The following is a 27,736-nucleotide window of genomic DNA, read 5'->3' as shown; positions in this document are numbered from 1 at the left end:
ATGGTTGCTACCGGTTGTTGGGGGAAGCTGCAACTGGTGATGATGGTTGGCAGCTTTTTTTTTGTGATGCTCCAGCCTTTCAGGCCTTGCCTCCACGCGACTGGCGCGCTGCACCTGCCCAAAGACCCAGGACCAGGGACAGGTTGCCTATCAAGTACTAGCGCAGAAATAACCGGGATATGCCCCACGTGATGCTTGGCGGGCGAGTCTAGAAGCTGCAAGAGGTGCTTGCTTGATGCCGTCTGCGAGCCTGCTTTTCTCGTGCCATCCAGCCCAAGAGCCTTAAAATCCGCTTACATTCTTCCTAATCGTCTTTGTGCTAACAAGCCCTTGCCTTTGCTTGATTCCTTCAAAAGTTGCGGTTGCCCTCAAATCATCGAGTTGGGGATATCGTTCTTGCTAGTTGCTACCTATTCGGCCCACACAATTACGTATCCGCTAATCGACAGGCTCCCCCTCCACTGCCCACTCCTATTCTCTCCCACCATCGATAACTCCCTAAGCTGCCTCAGCTTGTTGTAACCTCAAGAAACATTACCCTATTATTCCTACAGCTCTCAGTTGGGCTCCCAACGGAATCATGTCAGACGAAGAGGCTCTTTCACCGCCGAGACGGTCTGGAACTAGCGACCCTGGCGCACACGATCTGGGTAAGCACCCCCCACCCCTTGTCAATGTCTCCCTTGATGATCGTGCAGCCGTTTTTGTCTAACAATCTGCAGCCAACGCCTCCGACTCAGAAGACCACTTCTCCGATGCGCAATCCGCTCCCCTTAGCCCCGGAACGTCACCGATTCCCAAAACCCGCGTAGAGAAAGTCGACGATGAACCGTCCTACGGCGAGGTCCCTGGAACGGAGGCGTACCGCTTGAGGGAGGGTGATGCTGAGCCGGACGAGATTGCAATCCAGGAGAAGGGCAGTAGCGAGGCATCGTCGACCGCAGACAGTGCGCCCAAGTCGCCAGTCATTCCCAAGACTGTCGTTGAGGAGGCCCCGGGCGAGTCAGGGCCGCACTCAGAGGAGTTCTTGGAGAAGCGCAAGGCAGACGCCCCAGCCGACTTGGTTGTCAAGCCAGATGGCGAGACTGAGGAGGGTGGCAGTTCCGGTACGATGTAGAGATCCCTGAAATCAAAGAGCACTTTGTCGTTGACCTGGCGTCATTTTTCGTAGATTCCCCCCCTGTATCACCTGCGCTATCGTCAACACCAAGTTCGCCTGCCGTGAAGCGGAAACCCTCCAAGACGGCTCTCTCGTCTGCTCCGTCTAGCGCCGGCCTTGCACCGCCTCCCGATGCAGCTGATAACGATGACGATGACGCTGAAGGCGGTGACGAGGTTGATGATGACGACTTTGGTGACGATTTCGACGACTTTGAGGAGGGTGCAGAAGCCGACGCCGACTTTGATGACTTTGAAGATGGCTTTCAAGAACCCGAATTCCAAGCTCCCGCTCCAGCTCCAGCTCCAGCGCCTAGCTTACCACAAGTACCGTCACTGCCTTTCGTAAGCACCCTGCAATCAAAGCTTGGTTTGGCCTTTCTAACACCTCAATCCAGGATATACCAGACTTTGACGGCTTAGACGGCGAAGACGTCCTACAAGCTATCGACCCATACCTCAACACCCTCTTCCCCCCAGAAAGCCTAGACGTCGACTCCCCGCCACCGCTGACGAAAGAAAACCCCATCTTCCTCACACCGCGCAGTGCTTCACTATGGTCGCAGCTGGTGGCACCTCCGCCGCTAGCTCCCCCGGATTGGATCCGCTCGCGAATCCGCCGTCTCTTCCTCGTCTCGCTTGGCGTGCCGGTCGACTTGGACGAGATCCTCCCAGCCTCCAAGCAAAAGAAGCTCGTGCTGCCCTCACTGCAAGTCCCCTCCGGCTCACCGCGGACATCATCAGATTCTCGGTCCGTGTCACGGGTGCGGGCCGACGCCAACGCGTCGTCGACGTCTGTCGACTCAAAGGGCAAACCGACAGCGTCATCCAAGAAGAAGGGACCGCCGCCGGTGCCGGACCTGGACCTCGTATCGGCCAAGCAGCTCTGCACGACGACGGACGAGGCCCTAAACGGCATGACGGACGACGAGCTCAAGGCACACGTGGACAGGCTAAAGGCGATGGAGGGAACGGCCAAGGAGGTATTGGAGTACTGGACCAAGAAGACGGACGAAAAGATAGGCGACAGAGAGGCCTTTGAAGGCGTGATAGAAAACCTGGTCAAGCATGCACGCAAAGTCAGGAAATAGAAATAATAGAAAAGTAAAGTGGGCTCATTCATCGTCCAGGCCTATCTATCAGCATACACCGTCTAGCTTTTCCTTGTACGTTGTTTTTCTTTCCCTCGCGAATCCCCCGCCGTCAAATGGACCTTGAATCTTGGACCTTCAAATTTCGCGAATTTCGAAGTCTCTCTCCTGGTCATTTGAATCTTACGCGGTAGTTGGTAACCTCGTTCATGTGCATTCATTACCCGCCTGGTACTCAAAAACTTTGCCGGATCCGCGCCTTCCCCCTTTCTCCCGACGACTGACTCCTCATTCGGCTCTCTACCAGACTGACTGATTCTTTTTTTAGACTCCCTGTGATGCTGAAGAATGGGCTTTTGAGACTTTGTGGTTTTTTGATTTGATTTGGGACAGTTGTCGATTTAAGACGAGCTGGGCTCGAGAGTGACACCACTGTATAAACGTTAGCTTTCTTTTGCAACTTAATTATATAGAATTGTGAAGTATGAACTTACGCAGCGATGGTGGCCCAACCAATCAGACGCCAATGCTTCTCAATACGACGGGACAGAGCGACCTTCTCGCCAATGTTTGTGCAGGCGGGGGAGGTGAGGACGAGCTTGGCGGCATCGTTCTTGATGGCGGCAACCTTGGCACCGGTGGACGTGGAACCAATGTTGACCATGATGACCTCGTTCTTGGTGAGCTTGGCGACCTTGGCCTGCTTGCCGTCGGCGGTCCGGACACCGAGGAGACGGCGCAGGAGGTAGAAGTTGACCTCGATCTCGCTGTAGATCTCGGGCAGGCGGCCCTTGAGACCCAGGACGAAACCGACGAGACGATCGGCTCTGCAGAGGGTGGGGTCGATGCGGGTACCGACACCGATGAGACCACCGGGGACGGCGTACTTGAGATCGTTGAACTCGGAGTTGAGGGAGACGATTCTGCTGAAGATGGGAGTGCACTTGAGGGCACCCTTGTCGTCTCTCGTGACGATACCGGGACGGATCTCAATCTCGTCGCCGAGCTTGAGGACACCGTGCAGAATGGAACCACCAGCGACACCTCCCTTGAGGTCGTCAATCTCGGCACCGGGCTTGTTGACGTCGAAGGATCGAATAACAATCATGTGGGGGTCCTGGGTGAAGTCACGAGGGGGCACGGGGATGGTGTTGACGATGGCCTCGTTGACGGCGTCGATGTTGAACTTGAGCTGGGCAGAGATGGGGATGACGGGAGACTTTCCGGCAACGGTACCTCTGATGAACTTCAGGATAGACTGGTAGTGTTGCTGGGCGGCCTCCTCGCGCATAAGATCGACCTTGTTCTGGAGGATAATGATCTTGTCCAGCTTCATAATCTCAATGGCAGCCAAGTGCTCAGAGGTCTGGGGCTGGGGGCAGGTTTCGTTGCCGGCAATGAGCAGCAGGGCGGCGTCCATGACGGCGGCACCTGACAACATGGTGCTCATGAGAATATCGTGACCGGGGCAGTCGACGAAGCTAAGTGGAGATATGATATTAGCCACGACTCCTTGCAATTCACGATTTCCGGGGTAAGCTCTCTCTCCGAACTTCAGCTACTTACGAAACGTGGCGCAATAATCTGTAGGTGCCGCTGCAGCCCTCGCGCTCGCAAGGGGGATCGACCTCCTTCTCACTCTTGTAACTCCTGAAGCATCCCGGCCGAGGGCACTCCTGGTTGTCGCACTGGTAGATCTTTGCATTGGCGTAACCAAGCTTGATGGTGATGTTACGGATCAGCTCGTTCTTGAAACGAACGGTCTGAACGCCGGAGATGGCCTTGACGACAGTAGACTTTCCGTGGGCCACATGGCCGATAGTACCGATGTTGATTGTTGCTTGGCGAGCGATAATCTCGGGGGTGAGGGGGCTGAGGGTCTTGACGTCGAGGTCTTTGGGATCGGTTTGCGGGGGCAGAGTAGGGCGCTGAACTGTGGTGTCGGCGGTGACGGGGTTGGAGGACTTCTTGAGGGCGGGCTTGAGAGTCTTCTCCTCGTTGAGCTCGGTCTGCTCCTCGACGGACTCGCCAGAGTCGGACTCCGACTCGATGTCGTCGTACTTGTTATCGCCGTTGGCAGACATTGTCGCGACGGGGTGTGGGTGGATGGCGGGGTAAATTCGTCTAGGTTGACTTGTGTCGGGTCGGGGGACGTCGGACTTTTTTCTCGAAGTTAGATCGCCTGATGACTGAATAGGTGATTATTTGTAGGTATTCGACGGTACCGGAGAGGGAGGATGGGGCCTCTTGTTCGTGGGTTTCGTGACGTCGAGGTTGATCCGCGAAATTTGCTTCCGATGAGTAACAACCTGGAATTTACCTCGCTGAGGGTCGATTCGAATTCTGTGGTCAAAGTCGGCGCTAACCTCTTTGGGATCGATAAGCTGATAAGTGCCCCGCCTGGCCTTTGCCCGCCCAACCCTGCCGCCCTCTGCTCTCCAATGTACCTTATTCGTACCTTTCCTGCCTGGGGAAAGGACGAACTTGGTGACAGCGTCACATGAATTGACTCATACCTTCAAACTTACATGTGCGACATGTTCTCATCGACCTTATGCAGCAATCCCCTTGTTGAAAACTGTATACCATCTTGTAGGAGCACCTCATTATCAATTGTGGGAAGGAAGGGAAGGCACGAGGTTCGTACTCGTAACCAGTAGACTAAGATAGTGCTTGCAAAGTCAATAAAGTCAACCTATACGAAGCCGTTGCAAATACTGTCTCGAACGGAAAGTGGGCTTCACATGCCCTATCAGCATCAAGACTTGACGCCAAAGCTGCTCGCGATATTCCAGGTTAAGTCCTTGTGACGCTGCCAGAGATTCCATAACCCTGAGATCTCGACGTTTATCTTAACTTGATAGAGCTTAACCAATTTGTACCTCGAATGCCGCAATAGTGTAATTGTTTAACATGCAATCGTGGAATTCTTTTTTCTATACCTCTAAGCGCCCCGCTACAATCCCTAGATCAACATAGCCTTGACTAGCTGGATCTGCTCCAGCACGCTTGATTTACTGGTACCGCCCTTAGCATCCTTCGCCTCGACACTCGACTCATACTCGAATGCCTCCGCAATGTCTGCTGTGAACCGAGAATCAATGGCTTGCAGTTGCTCAAGAGTCAGCTTGTCCATCGAAACTTCCGTGTTTTCAGACAGTGCAACGACGCGTCCAGAGATGTGGTGAGCCTCTCTGAACGGACATCCCCTCCTCACCAACCACTCTGCGACATCAGTGGCCAGCATCGTCTTGTCCAGAGCAGCCCTCATCCGCTCTGGCCGCACCTTCAAGGTAGCAATGACACCGTTGGCTATGCCCAAACTATCCGACACAGTCTGAACCGAATCCAGCATGGGCTCCCACCCTTCCTGGAGATCTTTGTTGTAGCAAGATGGCAAGCTCTTCACGGTCTGGCAAGTAGATAGTTAGTAGCTACTCTCAATACGCTCCTAGTCACCCTCAAAGCCATAGCAACTGGCTGAGGGGTTGAAATGCGGACTCACCATCATCAAGCCAGCCATTTGACCGAAAGCACGCCCTGACTTGCCGCGCAGAAGCTCTAATGAGTCTCCGTTGAATTTGTTAGGCATCAAAGAGCTACCTGTGCAGTAGGCATCGGCCAGCCGAATGAAGCCAAACTCTGATGTCGAGTATATGATGAGGTCCTCAGCCCATCTGCTGATGTGGTTGGTGAAGATCGAGTTCCAGGTAAGGAACTCGATGATGAAATCGCGGTCGGCCGAAGTGTTCATGGAGTTCAAGGTTATTCCGCTGAAACCAAGCTCCTCAGCGATCATGTCTCGATCGATTCGGAATGGGTTACCGGCCAGAGCGCCACAACCAAGGGGACTCAGGTTGACCCTCTCGAAAAGTTGGCGTAACCGCTCGAGATCCTGCTTGAACGCAGCAGCATATGACATGAGCCATTGAGACCACCGCACTGGCTGGGCACGTTGCAGATGGGTGTATCCAGGCATGAGGTATTCGCTGAGGTTGTCAGTGAGCAGGGGGCCGCTTTTGGCCAGAGGTGGGGCTAGACTTACATCTCATCAGACCCGGCACGTGTGACAATGACCTTGAGGAAATCAACGAGTTGGCTGTCGATTTCGCGGATCCGATCGCGCAACCACATGCGCATATCAACGACAACTTGCTCGTTGCGGCTGCGACCTGTGTGCAGCTTACCCGCGGTGTCCTTGCCGATGACCTCTCCCAGACGACGTTCGTTTGCCGTGTGAATCTGGCCCAGCGTGTTAGTCTTGAGCAGTTGAGGTGAATTGAGCTGCCACTCACATCCTCGTCATTCGGCATGATGGCGAAAGTTCCCTGCTTCCATTCTTCCATGATTTGGAGCAAACCACGCTCAATCGCCTGGAATTCGTCTTGGCTGATGATGCCAGCCTTGGAGTTGGCCCTGGCAAAAGCAATCGATCCAAGGATATCTTCTCTGTAGAGAGCCTTGTCGAATCGGATGGAGGCATTGTATTTGTACATAAGAGGGTCAATTGCACCTGCGCACCGGTAGGTCAGTATACTGCATCCGAAGCTTGTTCCCGGAATATTCGAACCTGTGAACCTGCCACCCCAGAGCATGCCCTCCGCCGGGGCGTCTGCCTTTTTCTCGGCCATGTTCGTTGCGTTTGTCGTGTTCGTTGCGCTTTCGAGGCCGATGAAATCAATGGAATCGATGAGACCACTGGAGGATATGGCGGGTACTTGTACCAATTGATGTTCGAGATCAAGGGCGTGAGTCACTAACACCGAGGATACTAAGGAATTGAAATGCTCGAGAGAACTACGTAAGGGCGGGAGTCATCAAAGTCGAAAAGTTTATTAAGGAATTCAAGGGTCGATCAATTGAGAGCAGTCATAGGAGGGGTTTGTGGGGCCGATACCGGCATCACGTGACACGGAAGGTATGGGTGTTTGGTGGGGCACAACCCCCGGAGAGTACCAGAAGGGAAGAGCTCTACTGCACAGTACAATGCCAGGTCAGAAGTTTATGCGGTGTCAATTTGTTCCGAAAGAGAGCAAGAGAAGCGAAAGAGACCGCCAATAAGCATGATTGGCTGCGGATGGGCCACTATGGCCACGGGAAACTATTGAGCATCTCGGTCGAGATGTTTGTGAGCAAAGACAACTCTCCATACCTTAACGTGCTCCTTCTAGTAACTCCAGATCATTAAGCCGGGGTGCCGGGCTACCTGACTTCTCGAGGAGTCCCATGCCCGGTCATATCCAAGGTACCAACATCCATCCCGCATCCCGTCATCCGGGACTTGAGCTCCGCCGAACAGGATCGGGATGGCCGTAGCCGCAAAGGAGCGAAATGCCCGGCGGTCCGTCACACTCACCAAGTCCCGGCACGGCTTGTAGAAGTTGGGTAAAAGTAGGCTGGGCAGACACCAAAGTAAGGCAAGGTAACCCACCTCATTGTCACTGATGGTCTAATTAGCCACATCTCCTAAAAATAGGTTTGTGAATGCGGGCTAAACTTGACTGCATCCTGCATTCTTACTCTCCCACATTCTGCAATGGAGGGTTAAAAGATGGCAGCACGGTCGACCCTCTTGGTTCGCCTAGGTGGTTATTAGACGAGGGCGGGAAGGAAAAGTGACGGCACACGGGCCATGCCTTACTTAATGTTCCCTGTCATTACCTACTGTAATTATCCGCGTGGGCTGTAGCTCCCTCGCACCATCCATCTGCACAACAAGGACGATCGCTGACGGGGCTGACAGCTCTCTCAAAAAGGAAACTCGTCAAGATGAACTCATCAAGAAGAGAGCATCTTCACCCAAATTTGCCTCTGCTTTGCCGCCGCATCTCGAGATTACACGGCAGCTCTTCTCTCAATTGCATAACCAGGCTTAGCAAGCAATTTATCCCGCTTGTGTACCAGTACTTCGGTCAAGCTTACGGATCTGCGGACTACTTCTGCGATTCTCGGCTACTCAAGTGAAAGATGGCCAACGTGAGATTTTGGGCCCGGTAACAGCGGACAAGGGGGGCGAAGTTGCGAACAACGCTGCTACTCCGAGCACCTATATCACAAATGAGCACCTTACAGCCCAGCCTGCATACTTCATCACTCGACATATGAACCACCCTCACCGAAAACTAGGTATAGGCGAGTAGAGCAAACACACTTCCTCAAGCAGTTGAAGGACCCACCGTGAAGTTCATTAGTGCCCGAAGTCGTTGACCACGCCAGAAGGAAGTCAAAAATCAAGCTCATTGTCCGACTCCCTGTCAATGTCAGGAACAAGGGGAAAAACCCAGAAACTAAGAGACTCGGGTGACTCGAGCGAAAAGATACACCAAAAAAAAAAGGCCGCGCCATGCCACCTCGCCATAGCTATTGTGTTTGCTCATTCACCCACTTCTCCATCCCCCCGACTTCTGCTTACCGCCCACTCTGCATGTGGCTGGAAATCCATCACGCACTTTTGACCGTTGATTGGTCGCAGGCCGTTGCGCCAACGTGCAAGCATGCGGCATCCGGAGGCGGCTGCACCACTTGAGCCTATCACAACCGCAGTTGTCCGACAGGGGTGAGGCGGGCGGCAGCAAGGGTTCGAAGTTCGAACGTCGATTTGGGAGGAGTTGGCGCCGGTGGTTGATCAAGGACCCGTGGACGTGAGCAAGGGTGGCCGCAAGCCTCTCTCCTCTTTCCAAACTTCCGTCCAACCACATCTTTGTCCTCCCATTGCTACTTCACCTACCTCCTCTCAATTTGGATAGCCATGTCCAATCACGGGCCTTACGTGCATCGTCGAACCATGCGGATGCTACGACAAATGCCGCCAAGCTCCAGTGAGCCTTTGTCGAGGCGAGGAGGGCACGAGGGTCGTTAGAGAAGTGAGGAGGTATCTTGTCCTGTCTGTAAGCTGGAAAGGCCGGCATGCTGAGGAGGCCGGCTGGTCACTCTGGGAGATGGACGAGTGTGCATGCTCCGAGTCCTTGTCTCTCGCTCGCTCTATCTATCTCCTTCTCTTCCCCTCTCTTGAGAATGCCTATTTGGGGGTTGCTTTCAATATTCTATATTCGTCTGAGTGTTGAGAAATGCGCGCAACTCTTGGCTTGACAAATCTCCTCCTCGCAGTGCTTTCGTCTCCTCGGTCTTGTATCTTTCTGCCTCCGAGTAGGAAATCCGTCTCTGGTGTTGAACTGTTTTACACACTTCCATCATATCCCGATATATCCAGTAACCGCCGTCTCGTACAACAAGAAACTCACTACTATCAAGGTCTCCGCTCGGATCAGTGATCCGCGAGCTAGGAACTGGCGACTTTTAGAATACAGAGTGAGAGACAGAGTCTCGAAGCACCTGCCACCGAGCCAACCAAAGCTCGGCGCCACCTCGTCCACTCTCGTGGGCGTCTATTTCCATCACGACCGAATCGCCGGCCTGGAACTTCCGCCTCTCACCTATCAGAGCCCAGCTCAACCTTCGCGCCATCCTACCCTACCACGCTCCATGTAGGAATTCCCCCATTCCGCTTCGTCCCACTTACACCTTGCTGATCTGCCCGCCCCCATGCAGTACTGCTGCAGTGAGAGGGCCTCTGCCTTGGGTCCCTCATCTGTTCAAGGTTGCCGGCGCCAATTCAAAACTACCTGCTCCCCCGAGTGACCGAGTTGTTGGACCTCTTTTTTCTCCCTTCCGACAGCTGGTCTCTCCGAAATCTGATTCCTATCGTGCTTCATTCTTGCTTTGATCACCGAAATCTGTTGCATGTCCCGAAGTCGGTCTTACTGTTGGCGACCCAAAGTCTAAGGGGTGCCTTTCCTATATACTAGACACACTTCTCTTGCTGCCACCTCTTCGTCGTCCGGAACACAGTCACATAGCACAGCCATGGCTTCCCAAGGTATGTCTTTTGCCTAGGTTTGGTGATTTACTTCAACACTGAATGCTTACTTACACCTTTGTAACAGAAGATAGGAGGCGGCCTGCCGCCCTCAACCTCGCCCCGGCCCGATCAGCTTCTACAGACTCATCCTCCTCAGACTCATCACTCAAGCCCCCTCGCACTCCTCGCTTCGCAGAAGCAACATCAGTTCACTCTCCCGTCGACGGCGTACGGTCACCATTCGCCGACCCCGTCAGATCAGAAGTGCCTCAGTCCCAGCCTGGAGATATCGGATTCGGTTACATCAACAACAGCGGCGGTAACCGCGAGTCCGTCGCCGTCCCCATGACGCCCAGATCACCGCTCAAGAGCGCCATGAGGGTGCCCGGAACACCAGCGAGGAAAATTGTCGAGAACCCGCTCAGCCCGACTTTCCGCGAGGAGGACATCTTGGAGAAGCGTGAAGCGGCGACCGACAAGGAGCAAGCACGCGACTTGGTATGTGTGCTCTTAGTCTGTTAGAGACTACATGATGTTAACTTTGACGGTGCAGAAAATCAAGACTCGCGTCCGCATGGCAAAGTTCGCCCTTCGTGGCGTCAGCTTCAGCTGCAGTTTGATCATCATCTCCATGCTTGCCGCCTCTTTCCAAATCTTCAACGCTACCAAGCGTCTCCCTGCCCAAAGCGGTCTGCCATCATGGGCTGAAGGAACCGCCATCTGGCCCCAGGTCCTGGTTATCACTAGTAAGTCAATGCCTTGAGATCTGGTCTTTTGCCATTGCTAACATCCTTCGCAGTGTCTTCCATCTCCCTCGCTGTCTGCATCGGCGTCCTCCTCGCCTACTGCCGCGGCGGCCACCAACGTGCCGAAAAGGTAGCAACCTACTACACCCTCTTCGCCATCGGCTGGTTCATCCTCTCCATGGTCATGTGGGCCATCGCCGCCGGCCTCTTCCAGTCGAGCCGCAGCAACGGTGGCGGCAAGGACATGTGGGGCTGGTCGTGCAAGGAGAACAAGCGCGCCGAGGTCTTTGGCGAAAAGGTCGACTACGCTCTCATCTGCCGCCTCCAGAACTGGGCCCTCATCTGCATGGTCATCGAGATCGTCATCGACGTCATCTGCGTCCTGCTCTACAGCATCGTCTTTTACCGCTACTACACCAAGCGCCGCCTCCACAAGTCCATGGACATGCGCGACCGCGCCCGCTCCGACCTCTACCTCGCCCAGCTCCGCACCCAGTCCGCGCCCAATACCCCCGGCCTCAAGTCCCCAGGCCTCTACTCCCAGTACGCCCTGTCGCCCCGCCACCCGGACAAGACGTTCGAGAGCCTGTCCCGCATCGAGGAGGCCGGCGCCTCCCCCTTCACGCCCGGCACCCGCTTCGTCGAGCCCGAGTCCAGCTTCGGCAAGCCCAAGCCCGCCTTCCAGCTCCAGGCGCCCCCGACAAAGGCGCGCGCGGCGACCAAGCCCGGACAGGAGGCGTACACGCCCACGTCGCCCGAGGGTCCCGGCCCGGCGTTCCCCTTCCAGCAGCAGCAGCAGCAGTCATCTCACCAAGAGCAGCCCCAGCCTCAGCAACACGCCCCCATGGCCGCGGACGAGCCCGTCTACGACGCCGTGCCGATTCCCGGCGCCTACGCCGACGCGCCTGTCAAGAGCCCGCCGCCACACCAGTACTCCTTTGGCCAAGCAAGATAAAGAAGGCCAAAGAAGAAGAGCAAAAGGAGGGATGCTGAAAGGAAGAAACGGTGTGATGATCATGAGGACGAGTGAAAGAACGTTCGAAACGAAAGCAAAGAGTCTGTGTGTATGTGTTCCTGAAAGGAAGAGCTTTTTTTTATCCTTTTTGTATTCAGCTGAGCTGGCTCTTTTTTTTTTTTTTGAACAACCACAAGACACCACCCCTTGCGCCATTCTTCCTCTCTTTGATAGGATTTACTTTATATACCATTCTGGGCGTTGGGAAAGGGGGAAATCTCAAGAAACAGGGTCTAAAGACTTTGACCTTGTTGCAATTTTGGGACAGGGATATATTTTCGGTGGTTTTATAGCAGTAATTTCAACCCCAAAACAAAACTGTACAATTTGGAATCAGACCTTGACACTTCCCTTCGCTCTTTCATGTGACCTGTTGTTTGCTCTCTAGTCCATCTTCCTTCAAGTCATGGTTGTAAGTCACGGCGGAGACTGGTGATTCCCCCGGCCCCATTTTACCTACCAGGTCTTCCGTGCCCTCGGAGACCCTCATCCACCACAGACCCCACGACGACAAATTCCACAAACACAACCCGGTATGAACCACTTCGTCGCCGTTCACAGTCACCAATCTTCAAAAGCCTGCCCGGCTAGCTCAATCGGTAGAGCGTGAGACTCTTAATCTCAAGGTTGTGGGTTCGACCCGTAAGCGCCACTGCCTGTACCAAAGACACTACATCTGAACTTGATAACTAACATACACCAGCCACGTCGGGCTCAATTCCCGTCCGCGATTGACGCAACACATCTTTTTTTCCTTCTTTTTTGTAATTTTTACTTATTGAATTGGTTGTTGGCTCTCGATTCTCCTCATTTTCGCTGTGATTTTAGTCCTGGAGATAATTCTCTACTTTGATGTGGTTTGGTGTGTTGAGATTGTACTGGTGAAGGCTAATGATGAAGTATGAACTATGCCATCAGGTGTCATGGAGTATCAAACTCCTTTCAATCGATGTCACCATCGGGGTTTACTTATACACAGCATTCACTACCATCACTCGACCTTATGCGCCTCGTCCAGCACAATTATGGGGAATTGGACCCCAAATGTGTCCATCGTCTCGGCATAGAGTGGGAAACGGACTCGCCAAGGCCGCCGGTACTTGATTGGAAGGACGATATCCTTTGCTATACGCAGCTGTTTTTGCTATTATATTAGCAACTTGATTCTTGTTTTCGCCTTTCTCGGCTTCTTAGGATATATTATCAAACGAATATACAGGAAGTGAGGTAGAGAAACAGGTGAGAAATGGTTTTGCTACTTACATTAGTTAGGTATAACCTTAATCTCGAGACCGTCTTGCGCCTGTGGCAGAAAGAAGGCGTTGAGCTACTGTGCCACATACTCAACGGACCTCTACGAGGCGCAGTCCTAGGTGATGGAATGGGACTGGGCAAGACGTTGTATCACCCATTTTGTAAAGAAGCTAGAGGCTATGCCTATGAGTTCCTGCGCTAAGGTATGGATCCTTCATATATTCTCAGCGGGTCTCGGTTGTCAACCAACTATCACTGGATGAAAACATCCACACATCCCCGATAGTCTAGTGGTGAGGATATCTGCTTGTCATTGAATTTCAACGATTTTATGAGTTATCGTGAAGAAAGGGTGGCATTTGTGAAGTTTTTGTCATGGTTATGAGTCGTGAGAGTGAGTATCGCAGGATCGCGAAACTCACCTGCGCTAAGCCACAGGCAGCGTAGCGCGGTGGGGTACCAGTCTGGACCTTCCTTGTAAGAAAGGTAAGCACCACTGTACTTCGGAGGGCGTGCACCTCGGTTCTGGGTGCTTGGCAGGGCGTTTTCTCACATCGCCGTACTCCGTTGCTCTTGAAGCTAGACAATCATCTTATATGTTGAGCACCCAGAAAGCTCAATTGAGTCGTGTTTAAAGTTCAGCGGTATTCCTAACCTTCAAACTTTTGTGCTGCAAGCTTGACGGCAAATAATCAATCGAGGAAACAAGACGTTGATCAGTCCATTCACATTAAGACAACCAAGCAACCAGGGGCACGGCACAACACCGTCGTCTATCAAACATGATTGTCCCACGCTCATCTTGCCGCTTGGCAAGACAAGCTCTCTCGCAGCTGCAGCTTTCACGCCAAACTGTTGGTAGCAATGCGGCCCGTCGTCACATGAGCGCCGCCGCATACCAATCAGGCGGACTGAAGAATCTCCTGCGCGTTTCTGAAGAGGTTGCCGATGCCGTTGCCACAAACAAGCCCGTTGTGGCTCTGGAGTCAACGATCTACACACACGGCGCGCTGGGCAACGATCTCGGGCTGGAGGACATCGTCCGTCAGGGCGGCGGTGTCCCTGCTGTGTGTGGTATCCTGAACGGCGAGCCCATTGTTGGAATGACGGAGGCTGAGGTTGCCTTCATGGTCGATTCTGGCACAGCGGGCAAGGTGTCGAGAAGAGACGTTGCTCACCTCGTTGGCCTGGTAAGTCTCACTAGATAGAATTGCGCTGTTGTACAAGTTGATTCGTTACAAGATGTCTGATTTTCATGTTCCGCGCTTCAGTTCTAACACATCCCAGGGAATCACTGGAAAGAAGGTCCACGGCGGCACAACCATTGCCGGGACAATGCTCCTCTCAAGGCTAGCTGGCATCCGCATCTTCGGCACCGGCGGCCTAGGCGGCGTCCACCGCGGCGGTGAGACATCCCTCGACGTCTCCGCAGACCTCACGGAGCTCGGCCGCACGCGCGTGGCCGTCGTGAGCTCAGGCTGCAAGGGCTTCCTCGACATTCCGCGCACGCTCGAGTTCCTCGAGACGCACGGCGCCTTCGTCGCGACTTTCGCTGACGGCCGGACCGGCAACGTCGACTTCCCCGCCTTTTGGGCCCGCGAGAGCGGCACAAAGAGCCCTGCCGTCGTTCAGACCGAGCGCGAGGCCGCCGCCATGATCCTCGCGCAGGAGAGTCTGGGCATCGAGTCCGGTATGCTGTTCGCCAACCCCATCCCCGAGGAGTACGGCATCCCGCGCGCGGAGATGGACGCCGTCATCGAGACGGCGGTTACGGAAGCCATTGAGAAGGGCTTCACGGGTGCCAAGAACACGCCCTATGTCCTCGGCAGGATCAGACAGTTGACGGAGGAGCGAAGCACGCTGGCCAACAAGGCGTTGGTTAGGTCTAACGTGGCGCGGGCTACCAAGATCTCGGTGGAGCTCTCGAAACTCTTGACAGAGGGCGTTTCGAAATCGTAAGTGTTGACTTTGTTGTATATAGCTCGGCCGGGGACTTCAACTCTGACTGTGTAGATAGTTCTTCGAGCACACATGTTTCTGGTTACGATATTGCCCCTAAACCTGCAGTCAAAGTGGAAGAGCCCAAGTCCAGCAAGGCCGATGTTCTCGTGGCAGGCTCCGTGGCGATTGACCTAAGCTGCGACTATCATCCTATCGGTGACAAGAAGGAGGTCGCGCCTCACATGCAAACCTCGAACCCTGCTTGTATCAACCAGTCTATCGGCGGCGTTGGTCACAACGTCGCCCTCGCCGCCCACAGAGTAAGCAAAGACACAACAGTACGCCTGTGTAGCTTGATCGGTGACGACGTGTAAGTTCGCCTCCCCTTTTGCGCCTGTCACTGTGTCCTAAACCAAAGCAAATAGCGCCGGCGCAACCGTCCTGTCCTCCCTCAAGGCCTCGGGCCTCGAGACAACCTACATCCGCCAGCTCACCTCCGAGTACCACGTCGCGAACCGCACGGCGCAGTACGTCGCCGTCAACGACGCCGAAAAGAACCTCATCATGGCCATGGCCGACATGGGCATCTTTGCCAACCACTCCTTCCCAGACTACTGGAAGTCCGCCGTCGCGGGCGCCAAGCCGGCGTGGCTCGTCGTCGACGGAAACTGGAGCCCCAAGGACGTCCGGGCATGGATCGACGCCGGGCGCGAGCAAGGATGCAAGGTCGCCTTTGAGCCCGTCTCGACGGCCAAGTCCATCGGTCTGTTCCCCAAGGAGCACCCGCACCTCGGCGTCTTTCCCAGCCCCGGCATTGATATCGCGTCGCCCAACAACTTTGAGCTCAACGCCATGTACAGCGCGGCCAAGGAGAACGGCTTCTTTGATACGCCTGAATGGTTCGAGGTCATTGACGCCTTCAACATGCGCGGTGCCCGGGACCGCTTCGTGGCTCTGACGTCCAAGGAGATGACGGACGCGGGCATCCCCGTACAGACGGTCCACCTCTTGCCGTACATCCCTACGCTGGTCACGAAGCTGGGATCCAAGGGTGTTCTCCTGACTACGATTTTGGGCAAGAACGATCCTAGACTCAAGGACAGAAACGAGGAGAAGTGGCTGCTCACGAGGGGGTACGTCGATCATCCCACCGTCGGCGGCGTCTACATGCGGCTGTTCCCGCCTGCCGAGAGGGTCGCCCTCGACGAGATTGTGTCTGTCAATGGTGTTGGTGATACGTTCTTGGGAGTCCTGATCGCTGGCCTGTCTAAGGGAGGCAAGGTGGAGGACTTGATTGACGTCGCGCAGAAGGCGGCGGTCATGACGCTCAAGAGCCACGAGAGTGTGAGCCCCGATTTGGAGAGGCTGGATGGGGCCCTGAAAGCTTCTGTGAGGAGTTAAGAGAACATCGTGAGGTTACCCATGTAGAATAGAAAAGCTGGCGGCGTTCAGTGAAACTTGAATTTGAACCTAGTTCATTATACCTACCGTCCGTACTACGTGCTTTTATTTGTGATACTAAATTCACTAGAGACGAGCGACCCTGACGATCAAAAAAATCTCTGTATGGGATCTACCTCAACTTTGATAGACTGCTAGGGTGCTTAAAGGGGCCGATGGCCAAAATCTCAACGGGGAAATCAAACACCTTTGGGAACGTAGTATAACCTGCTGCTGATTTTGGTAGGATACGAAGGCTCTGGAGACTTAACTGCCAGGAACACTCACTACGAACCTTGATAAGCCGGGAGCTGGGGATCGGATTGGAAGGTACCTGTTGTGGATGACGAGCTGCGGAATCCAGTGGGATATAAAGGCCCTCGACACCTGGCTGTCAAGAACTCTCACTACGAGTCCGCAGTGATCCGGTTCCAGGTCCGATCGAGTGACAGGTGAGGGCGGCGTTGCTGACTTCGTATCATCTTCCTTTCTTAGTGTCGTTATGCTTTCCACCATACTAAACATATTCTCCCATCGCATTATTCGTTCCTTATAACGCTATCTACCATCGCCGGAAGTCATCACTTCTTTTATGGCTTACATTCAGCACCACCACGAGGTCCAGGCGTGGGAAAAGATGTGCGACAAGATGGGCACCCCTGATATTCTCAACCTCATGTCTGGCCGAATACCACAACCTCCACATTCATCCATGCCAGCAGATAGCGCAGATAGCTACCTAACAATATATGACCGACAAGCAAGTATTCTCCTTCATATGCCCATAGCCTCAAACATCCCCGGCAATGATAAGAGACCGAGCACCAAGCTCTTTCCTTCCTCATCCATCCATACCAGCAAACATCCACGATATCAATACGAGACCGAGAGGCAACTTCTCTTCTTTCTCATCCCCCTAAAGAGATATACCAATCATTACACGTCCGTTCAGAAAACCTTGAGACTTTTGCCACGTCTCATGTTTGAATCAGGAGTTGTCCTGGACCGATTTTCTCAACATGGCGTTAACGCCTAGTTTGTCGGTTGGCATGTTTCCGTCTGTGCCGGGAATCGGGACGAAAACAACTTTGTCTCTATGGTTCTCCAATAAGAATCGTCGCCATGAAAAGTTCATGATATCCTCAACCGTTGTTGGCCACTTGCCATACTTGATTCCGCCCCTTGAAATCGGCATTCGTGGAGGGATGTCTTCTACACGCATCAAGTGTCCTATGCCCGTCTTGACGATGTGTTCCTGTAGCTCTGGAATAGTTGACGGACCGCCGAGGAGGATGTTGGGGTGACCTGGAACCGGAATGGATTCCTCCAGTTCTTGTAGGTCCTCGCACTGCCACAGCCTTGCTTTCTGTTGCTCGCCAATGGTCTCGTCCGCGACGCAGTCGGGGAATACCTGGTCTGGGAGTTTGGGCTTCTCGTCCTCGAGGAGTATCTCCAGTGCATGTCTGACGATTTCGTGGTACGGGACCTCAGAGGCTTGCTCGCCATGGTCAACGTCTTGGTCGTTTTGCTCCACGAGGTTTGTCGTCCCATCGGTAGCAAAGAGCTCTTCGGCGTCGGGTTTCGGTACATTCTCCTCTTCTTCGGCCATGTCAATGTCAGGGTCAGCCCCTTCATCCTCATTAGATGGTGCAGTGGTTCCTTGTCCTTCTGTCGCCAGGGACCCACGAGCTCGATCAATGAGCTCTCGACTGAAACGATCCATGCGGCGAACGATATCCTTCTTGCGCTGATTCATATCAGCTGTCGTCATCTTGTCACTGTATTCCGTCTGGATCTGCTCAGTTGCAGTCTTCAGAGCGATTCGACGCAAGCACCGTTTCCGGTTCTTCTGCTCGCGATCGCTCTCTCTGGGGTATACATCGTCTTCAGAGAGAAGCCTCCTGTACAGGCCATCCGCCGCTGGGTAAAGAACCTTGGAAATAGTCTCCTGATCCGTGCGGAAAACAGTCGGTGTGCCATCTTGTCCGTGTATCGCTACCTAGAGGTGGCCATGAACTTTTTGGTTGCTGGAAGTCTAAACGTGTGGGAAAAGACTGGGAAGAGGAGCGACTGACGTGGGATGAGATGGAAGAGGATGGGCGGGCAGGTGGCTCATAGCTCAAGCGGAATGCACTGGGATAGACAGAGAATAAAAGAATAAGGAACGGCTTGCATTCTTGCCCCTTTCGTGACTTGGACTCAACGTACCCAAAGTACCTCCCTCGACAAGACAGGTGCCACAGACAGGCCACAGACTTACTCTTCGTGCTAGAAACACCAATGTGCCAGGGGGGTTGTATGATGAAGTCCTCGCCACTAGGTAGTTTATCAGAAAGGACAGTTGATTGACGACTAAGACCCGTTGAGGGCAAGTAAATGATGTACGAGTTATTGCAGAATCGCGTAAATCGAGTCTGTTCCTCGCATTCCTTCAGTATAGCGTAAAGACTTGATTCCCTTTTAGCTATATCACGGTAAAAAGCCTCCGCACCGACTATAACAATTGAGATTCGAGACTGAAGCTGCGAGTCAAATGCTGCTAGTTGTGCGATTTGACCATTTTACAATCAAGGTGTTTAACGCAAGTTGAAGACTCACGACGTTCAAAACGACATCCGAATACTATCAGCTGTTGCATGTCTGAGTATCAAGATGAGGATCAGAAGCAAGTAAAACATAGCTGTCTCAAGCAGCAAGAAATGACAAGAGAAGAAGCATAGTAAGGGCGACTATCTTAATGGAAGACAGATGGTGAGAAAACTGGTAACACATTTCTCGTTTTCAATGAAGAAATTGATTTTGGTTAAGAGTTGACGAAGATTCGTGCTCATCCAGTGGATTTCACCATATAATCAGTCTGTTCAGCCCAATAACTGTATTAGACTGAGATATTCTGGATTGAAATCGAAAGCATCAGTGTCGTTTGAGAGCTGGTTGAGTCGATGCACAGAGGTCCCAATCTCGCTTTGGAGGGGTTCCAGATGCCCCGCAATCGAGCCTTGTCACGTATACAATTCCATTGGTTGATCCAGATCTTAGCGCCTTCAACTAAACCAATCAAGTCCTCCATGTCTTTGCAAGGCTGAAAGCTCCATTAAAAAATTTCTGGACGTCCTCTGCAAGCCGCCCGTCCAATCCCACCTCGATTCGCTGGTGCGCCCACGACCAAACGAGACAAGAAAATCACCACCAACCGGCGACAATGGCAAAAGAGCAACCATTTGAGCAATTCTCCGACGAGGAGGAGGTCACCTCTTCCGAGGAATCAGAACTCGAGGAGGGAGTTCCCCGCCAGCGCAAACCGAAGCCCGTGTTCGACGAGAAGGATTCCGACGAAGAAGAGCTCGAGAAGCTGGTCCTGGGAGGCAAGGCTGATTTCCGCGAACAGCTCTTCCGCAACGATGTGCTCGGCGATATCGAACGACTCGAGAGAGAGAAGAATCTCCAGCTCACCAAGCCGGACGACGAGCCCACACTAGAGGAAGTTGCCGATCACGACCTCTTCTTCCTCGACACCGGAGTCTCTGGGGCCAAAGGCGGCGCAAAGGCGGGCAGCAAGCAAGAAACAGCGGCCGTTGACGAGAACGCGCCCGCGTGGGAGGACAGCGACGACGAGCGATTGACCGTTTCCCTGGCGACCGCGACGAGGTTACGAAAGCTGCGCCTCACCGAGGCCGAGGACGTGGTCAGCGGCGCCGAGTACAGCAGAAGACTGAGACAGCAATTCGTCCGCCTGAACCCCCTCCCGAAATGGGCGCAAGAGCCGTTGTCCGAGGGCCGGCCCGCAAAGAGGAGAAGACGCTCATCCGCCGCCGCCTCCGACTCCTCCATCAGCTCCGACGAAGAAGACAGCGCCGAGGACCTCTCCGCGGCGCCCCTCGAGAAATTCATGCGCGACGTCCACCGCCTCGCCGGCCGCGGCGCCGCAAACGGCGGCAAAGCCCGCCTCCGGCCCGAGGTCATTGACATCCAGCGCACGCGCGAGATCCCCGACACTCACAAGGCCGCCGTCAACAACCTCTCCTTCCACCCGCGATACCCCGTCCTCCTCTCCTCGAGCGTCTCCTCGGTGCTCTACCTGCACCACCTCAACCCGACGGCCCACCCGACGCCGAACCCGATGCTCACATCGGTGCAGGCCAAGGGCGTCGACGTCCGCCGCGCAGAGTTCCTCTACCCCTCGGGCGACCAAATCTTCTTCGCGGGACGGCGCAAGTTCTTCCACAGCTGGGACCTGCAGACGGGCCACGTGCAAAAGACGTCGCAGATCCAGGGCCACAGGCTCGAGCACAAGACCATGGAGCGCTTCAAGCTCAGCCCCTGCGGGCGGTACATGGGCCTCGTGGCGTCGACGAAAAAGGGCGGCGGCATCATCAACATCGTCAGCACCGAGTCGAGGCAGTGGATCGCGGCCGCCAGGCTGGACAGCCGGCACGGCATCGCCGATTTCGCGTGGTGGAGCAACGGCGAGGGCCTGTCGATCCTCGGCAGGGACGGCTCCGTCGGCGAGTACAGCGTCGCCGAGAAGCGGTTCCTGTCCGTGTGGCACGACGACGGCTGCGTGGGCGGCATCGTCATCGCGCTGGGCGGGCATCAAGGGCCCGAACTCCTCGGCGACGACAGGTGGGTGGCCGTCGGCTCCAGCAGCGGCATCACCAACATCTACGACCGCCACACGCTCGTCAAGACGTCGTCCAAGGCCGGCGAGGTCGACGTCGAGCAGCGGCCCGAGCCGACGCGCACGTTTGAGCAGCTCGTCACGCCCATCACGGTGTTGACCTTCTCCCCCGACGGCCAGCTGATGGCATTCGGCAGCACAGAGACCAAGGACGCGCTGCGCCTGGTTCACCTCCCTAGCTGCACCGTCTACAGGAACTGGCCCACGGAACAGACGCCCCTGGGTAGGATCACGAGTGTTGCGTTTGGGCGGAGCAGCGAGCTCCTCGCGGTTGGTAACGATACAGGCAAGATTAGAATGTGGGAGATTAGGAGTTAAAGAGGGTTATTAAAAAAAATCGGTGGCTTTGTTTGTATTGAAGGTTTTCTCATCTGGCGTGAGGGCCTGTCTTAATTCCATCTTCCTGCATTGAACCGGGCCATCCTCTGTGCTCTTATTATGCCGCCCCATCACCTCACCTCTCATCCCAGACTGCCCAAGCATCAAAATCTCATCTTGCGTCGTAGGGAGCGGAGCGGATCGCCCTTGGGAAGCTCTTTGCTAGACATGAACATCTTGTTCTTGCGGCAATATCTTCCAAGCTGTGAGGGACTCTTGAAGAACTCGACGTCGTTAGGCCGGTTGTCGACGCTGAGGAACTGCTTGATGCTGACGTTGACCGTCCTCAGGGCCTTTATACGAGGTTCACCATGTCAGCCGATAATCTCCATCACACGGTGTGTTCTGAGTTGCTGGCACTCACCTTTCGGCATTGGGTCTTGGTAGGCAAGTCTGTGTCCAGACCCAGATCACCACAGAGACGCTGCCAGTCAGCCAGCTCTCTCTTGCCAAAGTACTCCTCCCAGCGCGCGACGAGGTTCGTCTGGAGGTTCGCCGCCTCCTTCTGGGTCAGCTTCCTGTCCATATTTGGTGCGCTGGTCTCGCCATTCGCCTTCGTCTCATTGGGATCGACGCTCTTGGGGTTCTTGAGGTCATCCAACGCCTCCTTCAGCTCAACACAATCCAGAATCGCATCATCATTCTGCTCATGGCCGTTGTGGTTGCTGCCGTCGACGACATCCTCCCTCTTGATATTCAACTGGATCATCATCTCCTCAATGTCGTGAAGATCGGCGCCTCCTCCGTTGTTGCCATTCTCATTCTCCTCACCCTCCCCCTCCCCCTCCTTCTTGATGTTGAGCTCGCCCATCGTCTTCTCCACGTCCTGCAGCTTGGCGCCTCCTTCCTCAGCGGCCCTCTCCCAGGCCTTGCGGGCGGCGCTCTTGGTTCTGCGAGTCATTGTTCGGGAAGGACGGTACTGAGGCGGATATGAATGAGAGGCGAATATTGTCTGCGGGGTGAGATGTGCTTAACTCAAATGAGCATGAGTATGAGCATGAGTCGATGCCGATGCCGATGTGACCAAAAGCGGCTTGCGAAGGTGCTCCGTTTGGCCCTCCCTTTCTTCCGGCTAAGAGGCGTTGGCTTGATGAGGGGGAGTTATGGTCGCACCAACCCGTTGCGGAAGGATGGTGATTGCAAAGGTGAGCGAAACGGCGAAGTGGAAAAAGGAAGACACTGAATAGATGGAGGCAGCTGTTTATTTCATCGTGTATTCAGGGGAATGTTAATAAGCCATGAACATCGCGTCTCAACTTTAGAAAGCCAATTTGGCATCCGGCTTATTCCATGGACCCTGAACAGCGGCTTGGAATTATTCCCAGGGGCCTTATCACAAACCATGATCCCAGTCACATTAATTACAACAACAAACTCAAACATACTCAATCCTAGAGAAAGCAAGAAAATGAACAGGGCAATTATGTTAATATGTGCGTCAAGAGAAGGATTCGAGTAGACATTCCAACCTACGTCGGTGAGGATTTCTATACCACGTGGTTGAGCAGGGTCGACAACCTAAGTTAAGCTGTCTAGAAACGCGATCGAGGTACATCATGTGAGACAGATTGAAAGACATGCCAATTTCAGAGCAGCCTCGAGACAACAGTACCCCGGGGGAATAAGTGTATGCCACGCGGGTTTGTTTGTCTACCCTTGCCACGAGTCTCGAGCTTTTTACCATTGCATTTGCGACTGTTGGTGAGCGGCGGCATGGCGAGCCCGCACCCAGGGGCGGTGAAAGCAACATGTGGGAAACAAACGGCTCAGCTCAAGTAGAAGTCTCAAACGGACAAGGTTGACCTTAATCAGGACAGTGTCAAGGAGCATAAACACCAGATCTGTCACAATCAAATCTGTAAGATAGTGTAGTTCATACCGGTTTCTAGATTTCGTGCTTTTGAATGTCTAATTCTAGCAACAGCGACGTAGTCATCGCTGTTGTTCAGGCAAAATGAGCCCGTTATGCATCGCTTGCGCGCTTGCGATGAATCCGCTGTATCAAAACAAAGTACCCCCAAACGCCAATCCATGCCAACAACCGGATCTCTGTCCGGGTGGCCGCTGGACCCAGCCTCCGTGCCGCCGTCCAATTCCCCCCCAGGTCATCATATCATCATTTTTAAAATCCTCCTCTTGAGTTTAACCTTTTCTCCGTCCCAGGAACCCGTTTAAAACGCATAAGCGTTGCCCAGCCCCAAGACACCTGCACCTCCAATTCCCCTGCTCTCGCTGTTCCTTCGACTGTTGCCAGGGACAAGGACCATACCCCTGTCGTTCTCGAGTGCCAATAAAACGTGTGATGGTCGTCGTTCCAACTTCCCCTGACTCTGTAAGGCTCTGATACCGACCAAAGCACCACGAAGACCGATGTCGAGACGACGCGGCTCTTGGAGGCCAAAGAACCCGGCAGTTGGCGATGAAAATTGACGCTTGTGACCGAACGATCCGCCGAAGGATGCGTAACTCGAGCTAGGACGGGCAAACAATGGCCGAGGAATAGACATCTTGCGCATGTGACCGAAGTAGCTGTCGCTCGAGTCGTCGAAGTGATATGATCTTCTCTGCGGCGACCAATGCGAGAGAGACATCGTTTCGTCGTGAACGGTGGCATCGGCGGCGAATTCGGGGAACGGTACAGTAGGCTCTGAAGGTTCTGAGTAGTCCGAGTCCTCAGTTTCAGTCATCAACGGCGGGGTAGATGGTTCACGAGCTTCCTCTTTGTCGCTGAACGAGGGCGCCGAGTCCGATATCGGCGTGCGAGGGGCTTCGTCCGAGACGGACTGGGCCTCGGTCAGGACTAGAGGCCGTGAATCTCTGTGTATCTGCTCCGAAGATTCAAGAGCCGGTTCGGCAAGTTCCAAGGGAACCGCGGACGGCTCAGCAGCTTCGGGGGTAGGAAGAACGTCGGGGACAGCGGGTTCATTCGTTTCAGTGGCGGAGGAGTCCTCGGCAACTTTGGGAGAAGAATCCTCAGTTGCTTTGGATACATGAGGCAGCTCAATTGCCTCGGGAATGTGTGGGGCAGAGATGGGTTCGGTCGTGTCAGTGGAAGACGTACAAGAATCGACTTTGATAGTCGAAGCTAAAGTGGATGTCACATCCTCAAACAGAGAACCTGACTCCATCACCTCAACAGCTGGTGGCAGAGCTCCTTTCTCGAGATCAAGAGAAGGCGAAGCTGAATCAACCCGATTAGGTGACGCCGTCGCCGAGTCAAGTATGAGAGGAAAGAGAGGCCCATTGTCGAAGTTGACGGGAGAGTTCAGTCCAGTCTCCGTTGCGGTTGCAAAGCTTGAAGGGCTCGACATGACGGCCAAGGCAGATGTAGAGTCTGCATCATGAAACTCGGCATCAGAGTCGTCCTCGTCCTCCTCGTCCTCCTCAACAATGGTTTCAATAGAGTACTCTAAGAAGCCTTCGAAGGATCGGGGAGGTGTGGAAGGTCTAGCGCGTGGTACGTCTGGGGTGATAACGATCACTGGCTGTTGACTTATCGACTCTTCGACCTTTTGGACTTCGGGTTCAAGCGGTGCTTCCGGTTCCGGCTCAGCCGATTGTTCGTCGGTATCGACCGGTTCGCAGCAGTATTCGAGCCAACCCTCAAGAGCAGGCTCTTCGGACGGCTGTTCAACCTTCGCGGCAGGTGATACCGGCAAACAGGCGACCGCAGACTCGACCTCGGGCTCCGACCCCGCAACTTCATCGACCTGGACGACCACATCCTCTGAATCCGGCGAAGGCGACGGTTCCGAGTCGGTGAGTGACCGCTGCTCGGAACCAGAGTCGGTCGATACCAGAGATTGTCTGGAAACAGACCGACTGCCTTTGCCCATCAGGCTGAACTGTCGTGGGCCGTTGAAGCGCTGCATCGTCGGTGTCGGCGGCCCTGCTAGTGAGTCGTCGACAAGCTCGCTATCGGAGGTTTCTGAACCGGCAATGTTCGGGTCTGCGTCAAAGTGTTGAGGGGTCCCCGAGAGCGTTCGCATAAAGGTGGGTGTAATCAAAAGGCTGTCGTGGGGCGTGCCAATGGTATCGTCGGCAAGGCTTGGAGTAGACGACGAGGATGGATATGTAGTCTCCCCGTCTTCGGTCATCGAGAAGGACAGACTGCTTCGGCTGCAGTCGAGCTGATCTTTGAACGCAATTGCTTTGGCCGGAGTTTCAGGCTGTTGCGAGGGCCCCACGGTATCATTGACGCTTTCGGCCATCGTTTCAACCCCACTGCTATTCTGAAGCGTTTCATCTTCGAGGATCGAAGGTTCGGACGACTCATTGAAGCTGCCATCGAAAGAGTCCGGCACGACCCCATTAGGCGTCGGGATCGGGAGCGGGCTACTAGATGATAAAGCTCCCATCTCTGCAGGGTCATTCGCTGCAGGGACAGGCCGCTCGACAACGCGAATATTCTGTGGCTCAGAATCGTAGAGAGCGCACGTGTCTTTCACCACCAAGGAAACGTCGGACTGAATTCGGCTCTTGAGTTTAGACACGAAATTATCCTTCGCAGTCTCAGGATCTTCGTCTTGGCGCTGTCCCGTCGCGTAGTACGGCGAACGGGCCACGAGAGTCTTGTCCAAAACTAGGTGGCCACGCTTGTGAACCATGAGAGTGATACTCATATCGTTGCCTCCGAGAATATCCGCAACGCCAGTCTGCACTCTGTCCAAGATGGCTTTGACTGTTCTCCGGGAATAACAGGCAGTCGAGTCGAGGCAGACGGCAAATGGCTTTTCGGTTTTCCAGCCGCGCCCGGACAGCTCATAGACTGTGACTCTGAGGTCATCCATCTCGTTCAGCTCTTTGTCAGTATCGTCTCGCACCGCTTCGAAGGCATGTTGGACCTGGTTCAAAAATTGCTCGCAGTCGAGACAGTCGGGGTGTTCGAAGAGGAGCAGGTTGCTATCAAGCTCGCGACGTAGGTGCCTATGGTCCAGTCCAAGTTGGTTCCGTATTTGGAATCCGACGTGAACGGCGTTTTGCTCAGAGTGGTGAGACTCATCCAGGAAGTCGAATCTGTCACGAGATTGGCGATGATGCCTATCAAACGCCATTTTCCTAGCATCCAAGGCACGCTGCATCGCTGTTGACAAAACCCATGCCATATCTTCTCCATGGGACAGGGTCAGTGGGGAGCTCTGCATGCTCTTCAGCGTAATGGCACGTTGCCATTCTCTTTGCCTGCGTGACTTGCATCGACTCCGGAAGGACAGGGTGATCTCGTAGCCGGGAACGAATTCCCAATCTTGGATAGCGTCAATGAAACGCGATTGGGGGACGTGAAGGAGGGAGACGGGGTTGCTCAAAGGTTTGAGGATTTCCAGCTCGCTAGAGGACCGCTCACGTGTCCTACCATGCGTCCATCTGAAAGTCTTGTCGTGAAGCTTCATAAAGGATCCGATGATGCGGTCTGTTGAGCGAGCAATCTCCATGGCAGATGGCTTGTCCATGGGGTACTTCTGGTACGATCTAAACGTCTTCGTAGCCCATGGCTCCGGGCCTCCACAGTAGATCTGGTAGGTTAACTCAAATCGAAGCGGCTTCCCTTCGCCGATCTGCGGGATAGTCCGCTCGAGGGCGGTTGAATCTCTGCGGGTGAGAAGCTCATGAGAGCAGTGGGTTAAGCGGCGTATAAGGGCTTGACATAGTTGATCCGTCGGTTCGAATCCGTATGATGACTGATATTGTCGTTCGTAGGTAAGATCCAAAGACGGCTGAAACTTGATGCAGACTCGGACAGCCAAGCCAGCAGGCGAGGGGGTGTTGAATTTGGGGTCGTTGAGACCAGTTGCGGTTCGAGGCCGCCCCGGGCTTGAAAGAAGAAACCTCCTCTGGAAGCCCGAGGCGCCAGAATGCGACGTTGAAGGACGTACGAGATCAGACTCGGCCATGTCCGTCTAAAGTTGTTAAGGTGAGAGCAGCGCCAATGGCCATTCGGTTGGTAGTGTTGGAAAAAAGGGAGTTTGAATCTCAGTTCCCACCAGACTCAAACCGAACCCGTCAGATGGTGTCCGGGGGAGGGACAACGGGGGGTTTTTAAAAAGCGGTTTCGACGGGGGAAGAGACAAAGTAAGGTAGCACTGGCTGGCCCTAATGCAAGCAGTCTCCATCAAGCCGTCCATAAGAAGGACGGCAGCACCCAGAGAGGAAAGGTTGCTTGGGACCAAAGAAAGAGGA

At 54.2% G+C, this 27,736-nt stretch overlaps 9 protein-coding genes and 1 non-coding gene across 10 annotated transcripts; 5 read left to right on the top strand and 5 right to left on the bottom strand.

The window, feature by feature from the left end:
• The first annotated feature begins 269 nt into the window (after positions 1-269).
• BDP81DRAFT_29474 (uncharacterized protein) lies at positions 270-2,273 on the top strand. Its single transcript, XM_060583090.1, has 4 exons — positions 270-650; positions 723-1,106; positions 1,172-1,503; positions 1,557-2,273. Exons 1-4 carry the CDS (start codon positions 581-583, stop codon positions 2,247-2,249), a joined length of 1,479 nt encoding a protein of 492 aa, XP_060445450.1. The 5' UTR covers positions 270-580; the 3' UTR covers positions 2,250-2,273.
• A 377-nt stretch (positions 2,274-2,650) lies between these two features.
• BDP81DRAFT_394486 (eukaryotic translation initiation factor 2 subunit gamma) lies at positions 2,651-4,333 on the bottom strand (the record flags this gene model as incomplete). Its single annotated transcript, XM_060587967.1, has 3 exons — positions 2,651-2,681; positions 2,744-3,730; positions 3,816-4,333. 3 exons carry the CDS (start codon positions 4,331-4,333, stop codon positions 2,651-2,653), a joined length of 1,536 nt encoding a protein of 511 aa, XP_060445449.1.
• Positions 4,334-4,995: 662 nt separating this feature from the next.
• BDP81DRAFT_349258 (L-Aspartase-like protein) lies at positions 4,996-7,072 on the bottom strand. The gene is made up of 5 exons (XM_060586176.1): positions 6,820-7,072; positions 6,545-6,762; positions 6,295-6,491; positions 5,755-6,238; positions 4,996-5,661 (listed from the first exon to the last, which is right to left on the bottom strand). Exons 1-5 carry the CDS (start codon positions 6,878-6,880, stop codon positions 5,215-5,217), a joined length of 1,407 nt encoding a protein of 468 aa, XP_060445448.1. The 5' UTR covers positions 6,881-7,072; the 3' UTR covers positions 4,996-5,214.
• Positions 7,073-10,112: 3,040 nt separating this feature from the next.
• Positions 10,113-11,808, top strand: BDP81DRAFT_449809 (uncharacterized protein; the record flags this gene model as incomplete). The annotated part of the gene is made up of 4 exons (XM_060592453.1): positions 10,113-10,125; positions 10,193-10,605; positions 10,661-10,853; positions 10,907-11,808. The coding sequence occupies 4 exons, from the start codon at positions 10,113-10,115 to the stop codon at positions 11,806-11,808; spliced, it is 1,521 nt and encodes a 506-aa protein (XP_060445447.1).
• A 645-nt stretch (positions 11,809-12,453) lies between these two features.
• Positions 12,454-12,520, top strand: BDP81DRAFT_t174. Its single transcript has one exon. It is a non-coding gene; the product is annotated as a tRNA-Lys (tRNA).
• A 1,139-nt stretch (positions 12,521-13,659) lies between these two features.
• BDP81DRAFT_374794 (indigoidine synthase A like protein) lies at positions 13,660-16,546 on the top strand. The gene is made up of 4 exons (XM_060586705.1): positions 13,660-14,312; positions 14,410-15,077; positions 15,104-15,433; positions 15,489-16,546. Exons 1-4 carry the CDS (start codon positions 13,905-13,907, stop codon positions 16,462-16,464), a joined length of 2,382 nt encoding a protein of 793 aa, XP_060445446.1. The 5' UTR covers positions 13,660-13,904; the 3' UTR covers positions 16,465-16,546.
• Positions 16,547-17,448: 902 nt separating this feature from the next.
• Positions 17,449-18,379, bottom strand: BDP81DRAFT_488804 (uncharacterized protein; the record flags this gene model as incomplete). Its single annotated transcript, XM_060595246.1, has 1 exon — positions 17,449-18,379. A coding segment is annotated over one exon (888 nt), but the record flags the coding sequence as incomplete, so codon positions are not given.
• A 1,308-nt stretch (positions 18,380-19,687) lies between these two features.
• Positions 19,688-21,694, top strand: BDP81DRAFT_488800 (U3 small nucleolar RNA-associated protein). The gene has a single exon (XM_060595245.1). The coding sequence runs from the start codon at positions 19,706-19,708 to the stop codon at positions 21,497-21,499; it is 1,794 nt and encodes a 597-aa protein (XP_060445444.1). The 5' UTR covers positions 19,688-19,705; the 3' UTR covers positions 21,500-21,694.
• Positions 21,664-22,460, bottom strand: BDP81DRAFT_449805 (uncharacterized protein; the record flags this gene model as incomplete). Its single annotated transcript, XM_060592452.1, has 2 exons — positions 21,664-21,852; positions 21,924-22,460. The coding sequence occupies 2 exons, from the start codon at positions 22,458-22,460 to the stop codon at positions 21,664-21,666; spliced, it is 726 nt and encodes a 241-aa protein (XP_060445443.1).
• A 933-nt stretch (positions 22,461-23,393) lies between these two features.
• BDP81DRAFT_428448 (uncharacterized protein) lies at positions 23,394-27,736 on the bottom strand. The gene has a single exon (XM_060590425.1). It carries the CDS (start codon positions 27,448-27,450, stop codon positions 23,731-23,733), a length of 3,720 nt encoding a protein of 1,239 aa, XP_060445442.1. The 5' UTR covers positions 27,451-27,736; the 3' UTR covers positions 23,394-23,730.

The sequence above is a fragment of the Colletotrichum phormii genome (genome assembly GCF_030913505.1).
Source record: "Colletotrichum phormii strain CBS 102054 chromosome Unknown BDP81scaffold_10, whole genome shotgun sequence".
In the NCBI taxonomy this organism is placed as follows: Eukaryota; Fungi; Ascomycota; class Sordariomycetes; order Glomerellales; family Glomerellaceae; genus Colletotrichum; species Colletotrichum phormii.
The sequence above is the reverse complement of the archived record's forward strand: the minus strand, read 5'-3'. Positions and strand labels throughout refer to the sequence as shown.